Source organism: Rhineura floridana, chromosome 1 (genome assembly GCF_030035675.1).
Source record: "Rhineura floridana isolate rRhiFlo1 chromosome 1, rRhiFlo1.hap2, whole genome shotgun sequence".
Classification (NCBI taxonomy): Eukaryota; Metazoa; Chordata; class Lepidosauria; order Squamata; family Rhineuridae; genus Rhineura; species Rhineura floridana.
This window is the reverse complement of record NC_084480.1, coordinates 52,012,161-52,033,919: the sequence shown is the minus strand read 5'-3', so window position 1 is coordinate 52,033,919 and position 21,759 is coordinate 52,012,161. Positions and strand designations below refer to the sequence as shown.

At 41.8% G+C, this 21,759-nt stretch overlaps 2 protein-coding genes across 11 annotated transcripts in view; one reads left to right on the top strand and one right to left on the bottom strand.

Moving 5' to 3' along the window:
* LOC133376492 (uncharacterized) overlaps positions 1-2,002 on the bottom strand; it is a 137,691-nt gene extending 135,689 nt beyond the window's left edge. Inside the window, exon 1 of the mRNA XM_061608729.1 lies at positions 1,896-2,002. The gene's annotated coding sequence lies outside the window, so the exon portion shown is untranslated. The remainder of the gene's footprint in view (positions 1-1,895) is intronic.
* A 2,776-nt stretch (positions 2,003-4,778) lies between these two features.
* SSBP2 (single stranded DNA binding protein 2) overlaps positions 4,779-21,759 on the top strand; it is a 258,532-nt gene continuing 241,551 nt past the window's right edge. For 2 of the 10 annotated variants that reach the window (XM_061621839.1, XM_061621813.1), the window contains exon 1: positions 5,204-5,460. In XM_061621839.1, the coding sequence (XP_061477823.1) occupies positions 5,402-5,460 (59 nt within the window). In that variant the 5' untranslated portion in view covers positions 5,204-5,401. Of the gene's footprint in view, positions 5,094-5,203; positions 5,461-5,543; positions 5,605-6,237; positions 6,381-21,759 lie in introns of those variants that run through there. The other 8 variants (XM_061621824.1, XM_061621832.1, XM_061621791.1 and 5 more) reach the window with 8 other exon arrangements.

The window sequence follows — 21,759 nt, the reverse complement described above, 5'->3', positions numbered from 1 at the left end:
AGCTTTTGATTCCCCCACCCTGTTTAAAAAACAATTTGCTCTTTGACAGGTAGAGCTGCTGTTAAAACGTAAGTCCAAAAGCCCCCTAAAGGGCACTGAACTTAGTCATGCAATTCTTTGAACCCTGGCCTATAAGTCTATAGCAATATTATACACATACAAGGAGTATAAATCCCTCCATGACTACTACTAGGCAGAGGTGGTCAAAGAACGTGCTGTTATTATAAGGACATACCTTACTTTGTATTGCCACAAGCTTGGAATGACACACGGTATATCTGTCTCTTGTATATTCCTTTTGATGCAACAAATAAATACAGAGATGTGGAATATTGGCCACACCTAATGTAACATTTCTTATTTTCTTGAGTAATTAGATACTAATGTTCAGTGTCTTCTCACAGGACAAAAAAATCTCCCTGATGTGTGTGTGTGTGTGTTTCATTTTTATGCAGTCTGATCACAGTTAACCAAGCCATTTATTTGCCTGTTCTCATATTGGATTATTGTCTTTTCAAACTTAGGTTTTAAATTTATGGTAATATGCTGATTTATGGGAACTTGTGTGTAGTATCTTTCCTTCAGAATGGACCCGTACCTTTCTATTCAGAGTAAACACTACTGATCCATTTAGCTTAGAAGCTAACAAGAATTAGCCATGTATAAGAAATTCTTCAGTTAGAAATATGCAATAAATTACTATTAAAGCATGCTTCTTCCTAACCCCCAGTAGACAGTGGTTGTCTTAAGCTTTTACTACTAAATGTAAATATGTTTCAAATGCTTGCTTTGCTTCTTAATATTTCTGAAGACTAAAATTACTGTGCTTTTCATAAATGTATGTAACATTCCAATCATATGTGATATTCTTGAATTACTTAAAAGTAAATCCCACTATATTTAGTTGGGCTTACTCCTAAGTAGGTGTGAGTGGGATTGCAAACTAAGGCTACTTACACACTTACCTTGAAGTAAGTTCTTCTGAATTCGGATACACTTTCTAGATAAAATGTATTGATTGGGCTCATTTACTAACAAGTTAGGACCCAGTGGATGCAGTAGGACTTATTTCTCATTAAACATGCTTGGGATTGTGCTGCACGCATTCTGGGATCTTACAAGGTATTTTGTTTAAGAAGTTACAAAATGCTTTAACATGCAGGAAATAGCAGGAGGGCCAACAATTCCTACTTGGCTCTGAAGCGACCAAGTTAATTACACTAGGAAAGAGGGAGAGTGGATGGGTGCTGATGACCAAAGAGGAGGAGGTGTGGGCGGTGCAGGCTTAAATATGCTTTGCCACCCTGTCTCCAACATGGCCACTAGTGGGCTGCATGCGCACACTCACCCTCTTTCAAGATGGCAGCCAAAGCTTCAGCCCTGACTGCAAACATGCCCCTCGCTCCAATACTGCATACAGTGAGCGCAGAGTGGGAATTGTGACCAAGGGCTGAAATAAGACAAGGACACAAGTGCTAGTGAACCATTAAATCCAGGCAATACCTGGAGGTATTAGGGCAACCAAACCCCTGCTAGATGAAAGGCAAGCCACTCTGTTTACCCCTCACCCAAGCCACACCGTGAAGGTGAGTAGGGAGGCCTTCCTGAGTCACCATACCCCAGAGCCCCAAACTTCCAGTCGGATGAGGCAAGTTGGCCCCAAAGGTGGACCATATCCTGCCCCGGGTCCTACAGCCCTGAGCTGCAGACCTCCAGATACACCAGTCACCCTCAAAGGTGCCTAAGTGGGTTACTTAGCTGTTTTTACCTGCTTACCTTCCCACATCTTTCCATCACTAAAGGGGGACAGATCTCAATCTAGTCCCCCTTTACCCCACTGCTGAGAACTTTCTCTCACAGGCACTTCTGCAGGTCAGAGAGAAAACTATCATTACCTGCATCAGACGGGTGAATGTTATCAGGCCGGTGCCGTTCAATCCTGGCTTGCCATATTTCGGGTGATGCACGACCAAACTCCCACAGCCACAAAGTGCCAGATGGATTTAATTATTAACTTTTTAATGGGCCCTATATATCCCACTGGAGGATAAATACCACAGTACCACACTCTGTGGGGTAAGATGTGTGATCAGACTAACTAAATGAAAAGTCATTTCTGCCTAATGACCTGTATGTCATGACATGTCTGCAAACTAAGGACCTTGCCCTTTAACAAACCCACTTGTTACTGCCCAGGTGAATGACCAACACTTGTGAAACAGCCCGCACCAATCCTTGCTGGAACAACATGGGAAGGAGCCCATCTCAGAGTATCACACGGTGGAGAAGCCATTGAACCATCGTCCACTGACTGAGGCCCAGCTGAGTACCAAAGCAGAACTTCATCACCCAACAGCTGGCCCAGAATATCATGCTGTGGCTGCAGTGCAGGATACATGCTCACTCCATCCCCATCCAGCAACTTGCTAACAAAAAGAGCAAGTCAGAAAGAACTCAACATCCTGAACTGGAAGAAAATAGCCTCAGGAGATTCAACAGTGGGTTCCACAATGAAATTTCCCACCACGATTGGGCTCGTGGGAGTTGTAGTTCAAAAAAGTAACTTTTCCAAGCTCTGGATTCATGTGGTGGTGATGAAATGCCTTGTGCTACCATTTTACTACAGTAAATTTGTTATTACTAGTTAATATACATTTGCCATTTACGAAGGAGTCGGAGTTGGAGTCAGAGTCGGACAGTAGAAAAATAGAGGCGTCGGAGTCGAAAGTCTGGCGTACCGACTCCACAGCCCTGGTTTTAGGTCCCAGGCTATGGTCTGAAGGCACATGAGGCCAACACCCTGCTAAAGCTACGCATTGTCAGGTCTGGTCAGTGCACGAATGGGAGACCACATGGAAACCATATGTAAGCTGCCTTGGGTTTCTATCATGAAAAGAAAGGTGGGGTATATATGTAGTGAATAAATAGTTGTTTATTGACACCCGCAAAGAATTCTAAAAGAATGGTTGGGGGAGACCCTTTTGAAGACACTGCAAGGGTTCTTCTGCAGCACAGCAGCTTCAGGTTCCTTGATTGCTTTTTTTTAATAATAACTTAAGCCTTTCTCCTACTTTACCTGAGGCAGAACAAGACTATAATTTCCTGTCTTCCATTCTCCTCTACATGTATAGACTCCATACATTTATTATCTAAACACACCTAATTCCCATTTCTGTTTTCTGCTTAGTAAAAATCATTGTTCTGTTGCTTTTGCAAGCAATATATTAAAAAAAACCCTGATATGTAGTGAATCCTCAAGGCCTTTACGTACTTATGACATCTTAAGTTCACTATATATCCATACTATACTTATCCATACTGTAACTTTATACGATATATATCACAGTAATTCATAAACTTGGAAATGTAGCACAGACTTGCCCATCTCCTATTTATTTTCACAACCTGATTTCCCAGCCCCAAACCTTAGCCTAGGAGTGAGCTGATTTTAGACTTGTGTGGTCTGATTTTTTTAAAATAAAATCTCCATGGTCCACTACTGCATTTTAAATTTACAAAGCAAGAGTGCAAAGTCAGAATCTCGTAACAGTTAAAGCATAACTAATCTGTGGTATGTAATCCTTTGTATGAACTATTACCTAAGAGCACAGGTAGCACCTCATTGGATAAGACCAAGGTTCCTCTGTTCCAGTATACTTTGCCAGAATCCCAGTTAATAGGAATTGTTAGGTTCATTAGATAAACTGTCCTGAAAAATACCTGAAGTGCTCCACCAGAGTGGTCTACCCTTCTTACTAAAGCCGCTTAAAACACACATGAACCACATTTATTACACTATAAATGTCATGATGGGGTTAAAAAGAAAACTCCCTACCTTGAATGTTGGTTCTGTGATGCCTTGGTGCTAGGAATAATCTTGATTTTTGCTGTTGTCAGCAGGGACAGATGCGAGGTGTGTTTGCAGAATGCACTTAAAATTCTGTATGTAAATATTAGAATCTGTGTACTGGATTTGGGTTTTGGCAGCAACATGTCACTAGAGAATGTTCTGGACTTTTCTGAAGTATCCAGTAGTGGATATGAAATGTATGGAGTTTTCATTAACACAATGTGGGTCTAGGATTGGTACCTCACAAGGATGAATAATTTGCAGTATTGATCCTGAAGATGTTGATGGAGACTGGCTTTGTGTCATCTGACTAAAAAAAAATAAGAATTTATCCATTGCTCTCTTGAGGTAACCCTGCTGACTGGAATGGAGGCTTGGGAATGCTAGCGGTGGTGGTTGTCCAAGAGCAGGGACAGAGTATTTTGCTGTCTGATGAGAAGAACAAGCTCAACGGGGAATTGGGGGAACAGAAGCCAACGGGACTGGCAGCCAATTCTTCATCACTGGTGATAGGACAGCACCCCTCATCACTGAGTTCAGCAGGTCAGCTTAGGGGGCGACCTTGTGATATACACAGCTCTGTCCTTCAACACCTAACTGCTGCTCACCCCCCCCTTCCTAGCATCTGCTGCCTGAAGCATCCACTTGGCTCTGCCTAATGGTAGGGTCGATCCTGTGTGTAAGATCACTCACCTACAGACTGTCTGGCTACTGTGGCAGGAAGACAAGTTTGTGTGTTGTTGGTTGTGTGGAAGTTGGGTGTTGAAGAAAATTGCGATGACTGTAGTAAATGGGTTAGAGAGGAAGCAACCTGAAGCAACCTTTGTTGCTAATCATGGGCAGATCAGGACGTTTGCGTTGCCGAGTTTAGGAGATGAGAAGCTGAGGGGTCCTGCCTACCTCTGGCTCTGTGTGTCCTATGTGTGAGGATGTGGGGTGGTGGCGCCTCATGCCGCACGTGGGCTGTTGATATGCAGAGAAGTTGAGGCTATTTTAGTAGTTACGAGCGGCTGCTAACGTTTCTGTTTTGAGAAAACAAACAGGGAGAGGGAAAGGTTGTCGAAACGAGCACTTTGCTGGCTAAGTGGGTTGCAGGATGAACGATGAAGAGAGCAAAGGAGCCCGCGCAGTGTGCAGTGAAAAAGCCTGGGCCGCCCTGTGTTATGATGGCTGTGGAGTCCAGTCCGCAGTTTCCGTCTCTCCTCAGTAGTCTCCGTCTCTGGCAGCGGCGGAGGGCGGCAAGGCAAGTGCACGGAACAGCCAGTTGTTTAAAATCCTTCTAGAACCGTTTCTAATTCCCCCTTGCGCCGGGGAAGGGAGAGCGGGAGGGGGAGGAGGAGCCGGAGGCTGGTGGGGGGAGGGAGCCAGCGGAGAGGAGGAGAGAGCAGCCTGTCCTGGTCTCTGCCTGTCAATCACGGCTCGGGAGGTGTGTCCGATCGCACAGCGGGCCAATGGCGTGTGTGTGTGGCGGCGTCTCCATGGTGACTGGGCTGTTCCAGGGGAGGCTGTGATGGGTTGACAGGTGCGTGACAGTCGGAGCTCTCTGCAGGCATGTACGGCAAAGGCAAGAGCAACAGCAGCGTCCCGTCCGACAGCCAGGCCAGGGAGAAGTGAGTACAGCCCACCGGACCGCACAGCCCGATTGGGCGGGGAGGTGGGCGCGCGTACGCCCCGCACAAAGTAACTTTCCCGCTTATGGCAGAGGGGGCCTTGCACGAGCTCGGGGAGCACAATCCCGGCGCGGGAAAGAGGAGGTGGAGGGGGGGTGAATGCCACAAGTAGGGGTGTAGGGAGGAGGGTGTGCGGGTGCGCGCTCGCGTGTGTGGTAAAAGTGAAGTAGGCGAGACTCTCTCCTTCAGGCAGCGACGGGGGGTAGCGGAGTCTATTCCGAGGGGGGTGGGGCCGGGGTGTCGGGCGCTTTCTCTTTGCGCTGGTTGGGAATAGGCAAGACAAGACGGGCCTGAGCCCCTCACATACCCCGGAGGATTGGCGGAAGGTTGTAGCTCAGGCAGTGAGGAGAAAGTGGTTCAAGTAGACTGTGTGGTGCCTCACGCCATGGGAGGCTTAGCGTAGGGTTAGCGTTTCGGCTCGAAAGCGTTCCCCTGTGTCTTGTTTTTGTTTTGTTTTCTCAGTCCCCCGGCCTCCCCGGATCATGATGTCGGTTTTGGGGGGATGGGGACGAAGATAGTGTTGGGATAACTTTGGTAACAAAAGAGTCTGGACTATGTGCTGTTGTAAAGCTTCCGCTGGGGGGAAGAGAAACAATCCTCATTGCGTTGCCTGTTAACTCCTCGACAGTCAACTCCCCCCCCCTTTTAAAAATCGGCACCTATTTTATTTTTTTTCCCGCCTCCCTTCTTTCACAGCGCCTGGAACTGGCTCTCTTGGCACAATCTGGCCTATGTTAGGGGTAAAAGGTTTCTGTAATGAATTTAAAGGAGAAAACGACTGAAATAGTTTGCAACTTAAAAAAGAAGGTCTTGTATGTAGAAAGGGCTATCGGGGATAGTACGTGTTCTGAAGATGAAAGGTGAATTCGGGTTGTTTGTAAAACAATATTCTGTAATGAGGAGTAGACGTTGGATCTAGGTTTCCAGAGAAATTGGAGATTGCCTTTATAGGGGATGGGAGTTGTGTTGAGGGTAAAAGTAAATTGGATGCTACTTTGTTTTAAGTCTGTTACAGTGTTAATGAAGGAAAGACTCCCTCCTTTACTGAAGATTGTATTATTTCCATTGCAGAACCTTAAGTCACCTGTTATGAAGACACCAAAACTTTAAAAAAGTACATAAAGGCTTGTTGTAAACAAATGTTTACTTGATCCACAAAATAGCAAACAATATTATAAACATTCTAGCATTCTCTAATTGTCAGAGATCTCAACCTCTTCATTTTGCTTGTATTATTTTTACCAAAAGAATTGGGCCAAGTGATTATACCAAAAAGCAATCAACAAATTCAAAGTAAACCAAAATATAAAGGGATGATTTTTGTAGTTGTTATGTTAGTTTGCTTTTTCAAGTTGCTACCAACACAAGTTAGCTGTAGTTAGTTTTCATTTTCTTCATTGAAAGTAGTAAAACACAGAAGGAAGCTGGTTATGAAGGAAGATCCTGTTCCAGATAAGAAAGTACGATGCATAGAGTAAATAATATTTTTCTCGAGAGTACTCATTTTAACTACTGACTTTGTCAGTGCACTAGTTACCTTCACAGGCTTAAGGTGAAGTACCTGAGATTAGAGACTTTCAGGCAGAAAAGGTTTCGTTTATATATATATATAGATATAGATAGATATAGATATAGATATATAATGTCATTGTACATAACATTGGAGCTTACTCAATATGAGAATTAATGTGCTAAACATGATTGAGAAGACTCCCTTTAGGCAGTTTGCACTGAACCTTCACCTAGAGGTTTTCCTTGCTACAGCATTTTGAAGAAGAGAGTTACTTCCTGATTCCAAAGACAAAGAAGCAGGCCACAGAGGCTTAAATCATTTGTCAGATATTTGATTTTTGCATGTCTAACTTTGTGCAATGAAAGGGACAAAAAACCCCTAACAGTTTAACATTTTAAACAAACGGATGAATGGTTAAAAATTAAACCAGAGAGCCAGTGAAAATGAAAGATTTGGGAACTTACACCCTTTTGCAATAGAACATTACATTTTTTGGCAAAAGTTATGCAGCTGGATTTTTGAGTGGCGATGATTGTACTGCTTCATTCTGAAGTTTGTAAACTATATTGCTGAGTAGCTTGTGTAAGTAAAAATGTAAAACGGGAGCCTTGTTTGAATCTTTATGTAAAATCTTGACAATGTTGATGGTTCTTAGCATGTTTGTATCTGTCTGAATATTTTTTGATATTTTTTTCTAGGTTCTGAGCAAAGGCATGTCCTAAGATCGGACATTATATGGATAGTTGCTTAGTTTTAGAAGATAAGCTAGCTACACTGAACTGCCACCAAGTAATAAGTACCCTTTGGAGTTAAGTTTGGGGAACTGCTAGATGGTGCTATTTGATCTAAATATTTCCCCATTCATTGCAGCATGCAGCAAAGGATCTGTGTTACTCTTGTACTTTGCATAGTCTATGCAATATTTTAAAATAATAAATCTGAAATTACTTGGATGTGATCAGGTTTATTATGGAGCATTTTTTAGAATTTAGGGGGTAAATCATTAGATGCTTGATTCTTTTGATTATTACTCTATGCAATTCTGTGTACTACTTGTTTATAATAATTTATATTTATTGCTAGTAAATCATGGCAACTGTTGTCACCCATAAATCTGTTATTTATTCAATCTATAAAGTAAGATTTTTTTTCTTACACTATTCTTCCACTATAGTAACATTTTCACCCTGGGGACACGGTTCTATTGAGAGCAGTTGTTGTCATATAAAAATGATATGGTTTTTTTTTTTTGAAAAAAACATCTTTCTGAGCTTTATACAAACTAGTGATGGTCTGAAGCACTACAAGCGTAGTTGGGGGTTGAAAAGCACCCATACCTGAAACACTTTGTTTAGAAACAGTTTCTTTTAAATAGTTCTTTGTATTTTGTTGGAAGAATATGCTGTGGCTACATACTTTATATGTATTTACCTTTATGTAAAGGTACTTGCAGGCTGTGTGTGAACAGTACACATAGTTTCAATTCAGGACCCAATTTTGCATGCTTTGTTGTTATGTGCCTTCATGTTGACTACGACTTATGGCGACCCTATGAATCAGCGACCTCCAACAGTATCTGTCGTGAACCACCTAGTTCAGATCTTGTAAATTCATGTCTGTGGTTCCTTTATGGAATCAATCCATCTCTTGTTTGGCCTTCCTCTTTTTCTACTCCCTTCTGGTTTTCCCAGCATTATGGTCTTTTCTAGTGAATCATGTCTTCTCATTATGTGTCCAAAGTATGATAACCTCAGTTTCATCATTTTAGCTTCTAGTGATAGTTCTGGTTTAATTTGTTCTAACACCCAATTATTTGTCTTTTTCTCAGTCCATGGTATGCGCAAAGCTGTCCTCCAACACCACATTTCAAATGAGTTGATTTTTCTCCTATCCGCTTTTTTCACTGTCCAACTTTCACATCCATACATAGAGATCGGGAATACCATGGTCTGAATGATCCTGACTTTAGTGTTCAGTGATACATCTTTGCATTTGAGGACCTTTTCTAGTTCTCTCATAGCCTTCCCCGGTCCTAGCCTTCTTCTGATTTCTTGACTATTGTCTCCATTTAAGTTCAATGTCCTCATTGTCAACTTTAATGCTTAATGTCAAACAATGGCTTGTTTTTATCTGCTTAGAAATACAAATGATTAAATGGAATATACATACTTGAAATAAATAAAATATGACCTAAATGGAATATATATGCTTAAGTGGATTTGGGATTATAGAGGGTGAAAGTCCAATTCTATGCAAGTTGACGCAGAAGTAAATCCCATTTTATTTCATGGGGCTTACTCCCAAATACCTGTGTATGGGATTGCAACCTGAATGCTTGGATGCTAGAAATGTTTTGAGGTATTTGTAGAGGGCAGTTCATTTACTTCATTGGAACAAGGAACAAATATATTTTTGTATTGAAAATCATTCTTAACTAGTCTTCAGAGCACTTATTTAACAATGCTGTTAGTATACCATTTAAATACAAAAAGATATTTCTTCAACAGGGACAGGGGGCATGTGGCCCTCCAGATGTTGCTGGACTACAACCAGGGGTGTAGTCATTCAGGGTCTTGGGGGGGAGGTCTTAGACCCCTTACGTTTTTGGGAGCAGGATCCCAGTAGGTTCCTTATGTCTCCAGCGTCCTATGAGCCAACCAGCGCGAAAGGGGCGTGTGTTAGCCACTGAGAAGAACCTTCTAATGTGCTTCCTTTTCCTTTCCTGCTGATTGAAGCCAATTAGAGTGAAAGGAGGTATGTGAGCCACTGAGAAGACACTTTTCAGTAGCTGACACACTCCCCATTCATGCTGATTGCCTCCTAGGGAAGTCTGTGGTTGTGAGAAGGACTGAGGAGTGTGGAGATGCTTGCGGAGAGCAAGTGTGGAGATGTGGCTTTGAAGGGATGTGGCATGACTATCATGAAGGGACCCTGTACTTCTGGATTTGCCACTACACTACTGACTACAACAGCCATGATCTGTCACAATTTGTCATACTGGCTAGAGTTCATGGGATTTGGAGTCCAAGAACATTTGAAGAGCCCCAGATTTCCATTTCCTGTTCTAGAGCGAGTCCGTGGCCCAGCTTTGAATTTTGACACTAAACCTGTTGGTTTATATGCCTGTAGATAAGAGTGTATATGTCTTGGTAATCTGTTTCTAAACTGGAAACAATGGATTTGGCTTTATGTCCAGTAATTCATTCTGGGAAATATTTGTGTTTGCTATGCTGTCATTGTTTCAGGAAGTAAGTATATTGAAGAAACTAAATCTGTGTTGGAAAATACTATATGTATCCACTCTTGCAAGTTTTTCTTGGAATAGAAAAAACTTTTTAATCTGTCTTGATTCTAGACAGAGGTGGTTGCAAAGGTGCCGTATGAGTGTCCTGATTTGTTTTAAACAGTTCACATAGGCATGTAATTTCATATACTGTGTGTAGTTCTGGTATGACAACATGAAGAATATTCACTTTGTGAAACAGCGAATAATGTAGCTATGCTGAAAGATAAAAGATGCACCTTTAAGACTAAAACTACTATTGTAATTGCTGTGCACATAAATTGCTGTGGCTCTAAATTCAGTATTTATCTTCCTACTGCTTTGGTAACAATTTGTGTCTGGTGTGTCTCAAATATTTTAAAGATGGGTTAATTTCAGTGAGATAGTAGAACCTACAAGACATTGCTGAAATATGTAAAATCTCCTAGTTCTTCTGAAGTAATTTCATAGAAGTGTGTCAGCAACTGCAAACTACCAAACTAGGCCCAATGTAGAAGGCCTTTGGAAAAGGCTATATGACTATTAGTCAAATGAATACCAGTCTTGTCAGGGGGAACACAAATGCCAGCATTGTATGTACATAGCTCAGCTTAATAAACTAAGACATGCACAAGCCTTGTGCCTGCCGCTCCTTCTGTCCTCCCTTTTTGGTGTGCTGTGATTAGCCCAGGAAGTCAGTTAATCATAATTCCCAGTTGAATCCATCCTGGGGAACTGTGGTTACCAGCATCAGAATTGGGGCACAGTCCAACTCCCTTTCCACTGGGCTGGGGTGAGTTGGATGCTGGGGATCCTCAGAGGTTTTGGGAGGTTCCCACCTCCACCACCACCAGCCCTCCACCAGGGCACCGCCAGGGGTTCACTAGGGATGGCCATCGCAGTGGACGGAGGCCCAGTGGAAGGCCTGAAAATGGGGCGTTCCAGAGGTGTGTGTGTGGAGGAGCTGTGGGGGGGGACTTATGCAAGATCCATCTCATGTTCAGACCCCTCCCCTGGGTTCCAATTCCCCTTCAAACTCTGTAGGCCAAAAAGCCGGTGGAGTAAAACAAATTTATTTCCCATTCAGGCCTAAGGGAAACGCTTACTCCCAGGGAGGCCTGTTCACTGGAGCTGGTGCTTCCTGGCTGGCTCATGTGTGCGGCTGCTGACGGAGCCTTCCTTCAACCGGGCCAGCGGCTCCTGAGTGGGAGGAGGATCCGACAGAGCTTTCCACTGGGGGTCCCTCCACTGGCTGTCGGGCAGTTGGATTGCTCTGTAAGCCAGGATTGTTAACCAGGGTTGGAATCTGACATAAGATTCTGGCTTGTTCTGATTCTGGTAATCATACTTTCTCAGTTTAGATGCAAAGGAAAACTATGGTCAGTTGAAGATACCTGAGTTCATTGCAGCATGTCTGAAAGGGGAAGGGGCGGTGCAAGGATGGATTGTATGGGCACAAGAATAAGCTGAGATCTGTATGTCCAAACCAGGCCAAAAGTTTAACCATCAGTTTTAATCATCTAAAATTCTGATGTGTCTGGCATTATTGTAATTTTGGTTTTATTGTAGTTTATCTTTGTATTAATGTTTATGATGTAAGCTTTCTTGAGCTTTGAATATGGCAAGATAGGGGTGAAATGTTGAATAAAGCATAACTGTGAGTCCAACAACCATTTCCCCCTGAACATGTAAGTAACTTTGTCTTGTTGTTTTGTGGCCGAATGATGTAGAATGATATGATGAGAGAATCAATACTTGTTCCGATAATGGGGCATCATCATGATATGCAAGTATGATTTCTGAAATCCAACTTGTTTTGGAAATTCCTGTTCTTCTGCTGTAAAAGAAAATGCTTTTCTGCTTGCTAAAGTATAGCTTCTGCGAAAGAGTTGTCAGAAGAAGGTAGAGAAAATGTGACTTGAATATATTTCTTACTTCTTCTGCTAAACACTTAATTTTGGCACAATAGAACACATTTTGTGTTCTCTGTCCAGAGGACCTAGAATTTGCACTGTTATTGTGAGTTAGGGTTTGTTGTTCATCTGTAGCTTTTGTGGCTGCCAGATTTAAAGAGATCATGTGAAGTTTGTTGTGAATGCTTTCCTCAGAGAACGCAGGGAAGCTCGAGGTTTATGTGCGAGAGAATATGGTTCAGAGTAAATATTATAAAAGTAACGCCAAATCCTTAACACATTTAAACCAGTGCCACAAAGACAAGTTCATTGTTTTTAAACTTGGTAAATTACTTTAATGAGTCCATACATTTTGGACATGCACCGAAGCAGTACTCTTTCCTCTCTCCTCCCCTCCATTTCAGGTAGGTATATATGTAAATTGGATTCTGCATGACCCACAGATTAGTCAGAACAGTTGTAAAACCACCTTGCTGGGAACAAGCAGTACTTGCATTATTTGTGGATTATGTAATGTGCCTTGGGTTTACTAGGTCATGGCGTCCTATACTGTTATGGCACAATAATCTTCTCCTGCCACGTTACAATTTGCTCCAATTATTTAATTTTAGAAATGAACTGAAGACAAAATTAATGCAAAAGGTAATAGTTAGCTAACTCAATAGCAGGCTTGTCTCAGTATGATTCTCTAATATTCACTTCATGGGATTTAATTCAAAATACTTGAAATGTTCCTGGGGGAGGTAATGTGGTGGCTTTATTTATTTGAGACATTTTTACCCTACTCTTCAGCAGAAAAGATTCCCAGAGCAGCTGATATGAGATCAATACCAAACAAGACAGCCCCTCTCCACAGGCTTACAAACTAACAGTGCAGCCCTATGTATCAGTGGTGGGGAATCTCTGGCCCATGGGTCTGATTTGGCCTGTCAGACCTCCCCATTTAACCCATGATGTCATATCCAAACCATGCTCATCTGTGTATCACATGCCCCCATCCCTCCTTTTTCAGAGGCTGCTTTAATTAAACACTTTTTGAATTTCATGCCTTTTTCTGTTGCCTAGTGGCAGAAAAAGGCTCCAAATTAAAAATGTGCCTGGAAAGGAACACTTAGGAGTGCACTTCTGATTCCTCCTTTGCAGCTAAGTATTAAAATCTGAATCGCCTGATGTCATATGAAATCAAGTAATTGACAGCTGGTCTATCCTGCCTGCCATCTTGTCAAAGCGACCCACAGAGGATGGACCAGTTCTGGATCTGGCTGTTCCCCTGCTGTTCAACTGTACTTGGAAGTAAGTCTCATTGAGTAATGTGGAGCATACTATTGCAGCCTAAAAGACATGACACAAAAGGAGAAAGGGATGGGCAAGATAGAAGAAAATGAGCCAACTCAGGTTCTCATTTCTAAAATTGTAAAGTTTTTGCAGTGAGTGGAAACAAACAGTTCAAGGAAGGGAGGACCCAAATGGAGCTGATCCAAGAGAAAATCAAGTGGCCCTGATTTTCATCTCTAATGCAGTTTGATTACTTCTGACATTCTTTTTTAAAAGGTAGAGAAAAACAGTGCTAACTACAAAATATAACAGGGTTGACAGGTCAATCCATTTTATTAAAGGAACCAGTAGATACTTTTTAACACACAGTTCTGAGTAACTTTATTTGTTTATTTGCCCAGTTTTATATCGTGGACCCCCAGAATTAAAACTACCCCCCTAGGGTCATCATCTCTGTAAATTTAGGAACTTTCAATTAGAAATAAATAAATAAAAGAGCAGTGGCATTGAAATAAAATGGAAACATCAAAAGAATTGTTTTAATCAAATATATGAAAGGTCTGGAAAAATAAAACTCTGTCTGGCATCCACAAGACATAAGAATAGGCACCAGGTGAGCCTCCATGCAAAGAGTACTCCATATTTGGGATATCATAATTGGAAAGGCCCTTCTGTCCTGAAGATAGGGCATGTGTAGGAGGGCCTGCAATTAACATTTTAAGGCATAGACAGATAGATAAATTGGAAAAGGTGATCCTTCAGGTACCCAGGAGCTGTAAAGACCTTTACAAGTGCTTATCAGGACTTTTGTTCTTGGAAACAGACCAGCAGCTGGTGTGATAGGTACCCTAAAGCTGGTTCCAGTTAGCAACCTAAGTTCCAGGAAGTCTTCTATATGTATAACATAGTTCGACCTCTGAAGCATCAGTATGTGCTAGGCTTTGTTGTATAGCTGTACTAGCTCTGATTGTATTGTGAGATATAGTTTCTTTTAGCCTGTTTATAGCCTCTTGTAAATAGTGTTCAAAGTATGACACAGGTCTCCATGCAGTCTTCCAATATAGCTAACAGAATATGGAGTGTCCATAGTTCATAGAGAACAGCCCGAAAATGGAGGGCTTTTCTTGATTTCAGAAGTCATACTACCTGTGGAGTCGGTATGCCAGACCTTCGACTCCGACTCCTCTATTTTTCTACTGTCCGACTCCTTCATAAATGGTAAATGTATATTAACTAGTAATAACAAATTTACTGTAGTAAAATGGTATCACAAGGCATTTCATCACCACCACGTGAATCCAGAGCTTGGAAAAGTTACTTTTTTGAACTACAACTCCCATCAGCCCCAGGGATTGGGCTCGTGGGAGTTGTGGTTCAAAAAAGTAACTTTTCCAAGCTCTGGATTCACGTGGTGGTGATGAAATGCCTTGTGCTACTATTTTATTACAGTAAATTTGTTATTACTAGTTAATATTCACTAATAGGCAAAAAACCTTGCAGTTTAAGAATGTACCTATAGCCCACAGCTATTTCTATCAAACTTTAAAAAGCAGGGAAATTGGGCAACTATAGTGAATGCACCAGGGTAGCAGGAGACCTGACCTCCTCTCTGAGATATTGTACTGCCCTACAAATTGGTCAAAATGCAAACACCATTTGGGTTGGTCTTTCATAGTCCAATCCACTTTCTGTGTAGCTTGGAAGAATTTGGTAACATGTGCCTCTGAGCATATGGTGAGTGGTGGCAACACCTGCCATCTCCAAAGATAAGAGAATTATATTTTTCTTTGTTGGTTGGTGTTCTTCTTACATTGCTTCTTTCCTGTGTTACTAATGTTTCTACAGAGAATGTGAACTACAAAATTTTATTTCCCCCACTGTTCATTCCAGAAATCTGTGTCAAATTTATTTTTATTAATTTCAAAGCCTTTTTATTGGTCAGTGTCATATGATGGTGAAGACAGCCTTTTGTGTTTCAACTGGAGGTTATGTCCTATTTCTATTTTGGGTGCATTAACAGTTGAATCTGAAACTGCAGTTTGATGTAAAATCAGACTGATTCCAATACATTGCTACTTCAGCAATGACTCTTAGCTGTTGGGAAAAAGAGGATGCATGTTTTCAGCCTGCTATGTTTAAACCATTTCATTTAAGGCAAGGTAGGCAATTAAAAGGCAATTAAAAACAATTAAATTAAAAGGCAATTAAAAATATAGAGCACACCTAGCATTTTGCTAGAATATATTTCACCTCCCACTGTTTTATCTTGTGCAAATTGAGACACTCCTGAGGTCCACTGGAGACTATTCTGCAGAAGTCAGTGCCCTTATTCCACAATTATGTTTGGAGTTTTTTTAGTGTAAATTTTGCAAAATGTTTCTGTACTTCACATATTCACAGAAATAGAAACAAAAGAAAATGATTTCCTATAGGAAACGTCACTAAAATTGCAAAGGAAATCAGACATATTCAAAGTGACCATCTGAACTATATCAACTGTCTTAATAATGTTGTTTCCTCCCTGCTAAAACAAGATCAGCACAGCACATGTCTTGTTTCTGTTATTTGGGCTGATTGCAGGTGTTGCCACCACTCACCATATGCTCAGAGGCACATGTTACCAAATTCTTCCAAGCTACACAGGAAGTGGATTGGACTGTGAAAGACTAACCGAAATGGTGTTTGCATTTTGACCAATTTGTAGGGCAGTCCAATATCTCAGAGAGGAGTTCAGGTCTCCTGCTCCCCTGGTGCATTCACTATAGCTGCCCAATTTCCCTGCTTTTTAAAGTTTGGTAGAAATATCTGTGGGCTATAGGTACATTCTTAAACCGCAAGGTTTTTTGCCTATTAGTGAATTTCCCTGCTTTTTAATCCGGGAGGTAAGAAATGGGATCCTGCCCTGTGCAAGTTTGCTGAGAATGGATTGATCATTGAGTTCAATGGGATTTGCTCCCCTGCAATCATGCTTAGGATAGGTGAAACGGACCACAGAGTATGGGGAGGGAAGGAGGAGGGGGAGGGAAGGAGGAGGGGGAGGGGAGCAGGAAGGAGGGGGAGGGGTGGAGGACAGGTTTGATCATTTGCATGTTTATTGAATTCAGTGTGATTTACTCCCGTGCAATCATGCTTAGGATAGGTAAAACTGACCAGGTGGGGAGGGAGGGAGGGCTGGAGTGGGCAGGGGAGGAGGAAGAAGGGGGAGGGGAGGGGAGGAGGAAGGGAGAGGAGAGGGGAAGGAGAGGAAAAGCAGGTGTGATCATTTGCATGCTTATTGAGTTCAATGGGATTTACTCCTATGCAATCATGGTTAGGATAGGAAAAACTGACCATGGGGAAAAAGGGGGGGAAGGAGTATATTGGAGGGGGGCAAAGGAAGGGGGAGAGGAGGGCAGGTTTGATCATTTGCATGCTTATAGAGTGCGATGGTATTTACTTCCATGCAATCATGCTTAAGATAGGTAAAACTGACCATGGGGAGGAGCAAAGGGAGGGGGAGGAGGGGATTGGAATGGGGATGGGAATGGGGATGGAGGGGCAAGAGGGAGAGGATAGGAGGGAGGAGAAGGGAGGTTGGGTTTGATCATTTGCATACTTCTTGAGTTCAGTGGGATTTATTTCTATGCATTCATATTTGAATATGGAAATGGACTGCCTTCAAGTCGACCAGACTTATGGTGACCCTTTGAATAGGGTTTTCATGGTAAATGGTATTCAGAGGTGGTTTTACCATTGCCTTCCTCTGACGCTGAGAGGCAGTGACTGGCCCAAGGTCACCCAGTCAGCTTCATGGCTGCGTGGGGATTCGAACCCCGGTCTCCCAGTTCATAGTTCAACACTGACCCAGGGGAGGGGCAGGGAGGGGAAGAGGAGGGGGAGGAGAGGATATTGGGTGGGTGGGCACTGGGCAGAGGGGAAGCCCCTTTCCTTTCCAAACGGAAAACCTTGGGAATACCGTGGAAGACAAAGGGACCTTGATAGGCTGGAGCATTGGGCTGAAAACAACAGAATGAAATTCAACCAGGATAAATGCAAAGTTCTGCACTTGGGGAAAAAGAAATCAAATGCACAGTTATAAGATGGGGGATACTTGCAAGAAGGATCTTGGAATTGTCATTGATCACAAGCGGAATATGAGCCAATAGTGTGATGTGGCTGCAAAAAACGCAAATGCAATTTTAGGCTGCAGTAACAGAAGTATAGTTTCCAAATCGCATAAAGTATTAGTTCCCCTCTATTCAACACTGGTTAGGCCTCATCTTGAATACTGCATCCAGTTCTGGTCTCCGCACTTCAAGAAGGATGCAGACAAACTGGAACATTCATTACATTCATTACATGCCACAGGGGGTTTGGAGCAAGTTTAAAGCAGACTTTTTGGAATCTGTTTGTAGCACTATCCTGAAGAGCAGGTGTTTAACAAGCAACAGTAAGAGTCACATGATGACACACTAAACATGTAACAGACATAAATTTTATAATATTTATTGATAAATAACCTAGTATTTAAAGGAAAGGACTGAATTTAGAAGTTAAAGGCTGTAATTCTATGTTCACTTTCACTTCAGGAGTAAGCTGCAATAAACTCAGTGGAACTTACTTCTGGTGGTGTGTGTGTGTGTTCCCCCCCCCCCGCTGTCTCCCACAGCCTGCCCTTTCCATTGGGTTAATCGCCCTGCCCCCACCCGCGCTCTCTCCCACTGCCTGCCTTCCCCACTTGCTGAATCTAGCTTGAGGGAAGGAAAGAGTCAAAAAAATGGGGGGGGGGAAGCTTTGAAGGACTCTGCAATTTTTTAAAAGTCTACTCAGAAGCTCTGCTCCACTTACCTGGAAGTAAGCCCCACTGAACTCAATGGGATTTACTTCTGAGTAGACAATTTTCCTCCTTCTTTCCCTGAAGTTCATTGCTAGCACACACATGCTCTGCTCCACTTACCTGGGAGTAATCCCCACTGAACTCAATGGGATTTACTTCTGAGTAGACAATTTTCCTCCTTCCTTCCCTGAAGCTCATTGCTAGCACACACATGCTCTGCTCCACTTACCTGGGAGTAAGCCCCACTGAACTCAGTGTGATTTACTTCTGAGTAGACTTTTTCCTCCTTCCCTTCAAAGTCATTGCAAGCATATAGAAGCTCTGCTCCACTTACCTGGGAATAAGCCCCACTGAACTCAGTGAGATTTACTTTTGAGTAGACATTTTACCACCTGCCTTCCCTCAAGCTCACTGCTAGCACACAGACGCACCACTCCACTTACCTGGGAGTAAGCCCCACTGCACTCAATGGGACTTACTTCTGAGTAGACTTTAAAAAATGCAAAGTCCTTCAAAGCTCCCCCCCATTTTTTTGACTCTTCCCACTCACCTGCATTCTGCTACTGCTTTCTCCCTTCATCGACCATTTTCTCTCTCACGTGCTTCCTCACACAGAGCAAGCTCAGCAGAAGGCCAGTGTGAGTCACATGTCTGTTGCCCACCAATCACAGGAGCAGACTTCCCCTGCTTCCTCCAAGTAACTGGAAGGGGAGGGGGAGGGAGAGTGAAACGAAAGAACTCTTCTGTGCATGCGGTACTTTATGATCCACTGTAATGCATTTTTTAATAAATTAATTAAAAATAAACCATGCCATTTTTTAAATTTAAACCTACTACAGATGAAGTACTGTGTGGGGGGCAAGCTCAGGGATTTGATTAGGGATACCTTACAGTCATCTCTGATTTTTAATGAATTTCAACAGATTATGTCAATTTCTCAAAAAAAAGTCCAAACGGCTTCTAGTTTTTTTCCCTCCCGTTTTTCACTTTAACCTGTGAATTCTCCGTGGGGGGGTTGTGTATCACCAAGAAAACTTCCAGAGTTGTAGAGCAAGCAATTCTGAATCCAACAGTATAAGACTTGTAAGTTTTTGTTTTGAATTGGGACTATACAAAGCACCAGAAAGGGGTGAGGGGGGTATTTTCATTTAACATGGTAGAACGCGAAAAATCCCTACTGACTATAGTATACAGCCACTCTTGTGGCTGTATAATACATTTGCCATTTATGAAGGTGTTGGAGTCGGTACATTTCTACCGACTTCGACTCCACCCAAAATTGCTTCTGACTCTGACTTCACGACTCTGACTCCGACTCCACAGCCCTGCATACTACACAGATATTTGTGTCCATGACCAACATAAAGAATCCTATTCAGTGCAGTTTAATTGCTATTATTTAATCATAAGTAGTTACTACTGTTACAACAACAGTATTAGCTACTTGAGTATTTACATGACCAAATACTGGGGACAATTTATTCCACTGTTGCTATTTTTCTAATGAATATAAGCCCTTTAAATTACTATTAGTTTTTTACATTATAAAACCTATATTACAATTTTCATTTTAGTGTATGAAGTCCCAAAGCATCTTATAGAGCCAGAAATAAATATATTTAAAATACATAATATACTATAACATTTTATCTATCTTGGCTAGCTCCTGTTGAAGCCCTGGGTTGATGCAATTGCTCCTAAGTGTCTTCTCTGATATTGTGGAGCCCAAGTGCTTCCTTTGTGTTCTGGAGCTTCGGGCTATGAAGCAAACCAGATGAAGACTAGAGTTCAAGTAGTGCAAGTCTTGCTCTGAAACCAACCAAACATTGGTTAGAGTGCACAATTGTGCCTACCATGTGCAACAGGCTGTGCCCAGTGGCTGGTCAGTGGAGTTATTTCAAATAGTCTGGAGGTTACTGACTCCCACTGTGAGGCAGGGCCCTCTGGAATTTTGTTGATAATTTTCATTTTTTTGTAAACCGCTTAGAAGTCTTTACATTCAAGTGGTGTATAAATTTTATTAAATAAATAAACAATTCCTGAGCTGGGAGAGCTTGGCCACAGTACAGGCATTGGTGACTTTGAGTACTGCAACGTATACTCTGTTGTGCTTCCCTTGCACTTAACCAGGAAACTGCAATTAGTGCAGAATGCTGCAACCAGATTGCTAAAAGGAGTGAAACCTTGTCAGCATATAACACCTCGGCTCAGAGATCTGCAGTGGTTGCCAGTCTGTTACTGGGCCAAGTTGAAGGTGTTGCTGCTGGTATATAAAACCCTTAACAGCTTGGGGCCAGTTTACTTGCAGGACCACCTTACCCCATATGTGTCAGCTCAAGCACTTTGATCTGTAGAACTGGCCCTATATCAGGTGCCAAGTAATACTTGTTCCAGACCTGTAAGAAATTGTTCTTTTAGTGTGGTAGCACCTACTCTTTGGAACTCCCTGCCTGTTGGCATCAGGCAAGTGCCTTCACTGTATTCCTTTCAATGCTTGCTTAAAACTTTTTTGTTTAAGCAAGCCTATCCAGACACACAATCTTTTTAGTTTATTGTTTTAACAGACGTAAAATGTTTTAATTACTTGTTTTCCACTATTTTATTGATAAATTTAACATCTTTTGTAAATGCTTAGAAGTTTTTACAGTCAAGCAGAATATAAATTTTGTTAAACAAAATAAATAAATACTGGATATGTAAGATAATAAAACAGTAGGTTAGAGCATTATTTATGTACATGAACAATATTGCCAAACTCTGTGGGGTTCCAGTTTACCTATATAGCCTTTTGCATACAGGTTCTTTCTCAATTTGTAAATGCTCTATATATCATAGGTAGTCTATGATTCATAGAAAACAAGGCAGCTGCTTCATAAGCAGAGCTCAATATGCATAGAGGACTTATTTGTGTGCACCAGGACTCTGAATTATAATGTTTTAACTATTTCTCAATACTTTACCTGAAGTTGGGAACTAAAAGTATTGCTTTGAACTGGAATATACTCAACCAAAATAGACAAAATAAGTTAATACCTTCCTTGGAAATTATTTATTTGTAAAAATATTTCTTTACCACTATATCATAAAATATCTGGGCAGTGTACAACATTAAAATATAAACACTGTTAAAAACAATACAGATAATCATTCAAGTGACTGGCTGTGATGCCTGTGGTGACTGGCTGTGATGTCTGAAATGACTGTGATGCTAAAAAGATGACTTTGAAGCTGATGATCTGTGCACATGGCCCAGGAAAGAACAAGGCTGAAATCCTAAGTATGCATAAAAGTAAGCCGTGTTGAAATATAGGTAAACATGGCTAGAATTTTGTTGTAAAAATACAATCCTTGTTAACATTTTCAAATAGCTGATCATGCTTAGGTAGAATTTATGGTGTCCGTAGTCATTAAATAATAGAGATCAGTAAGTGAAAATGGAAGCAACAAAGTACTAGAGAAA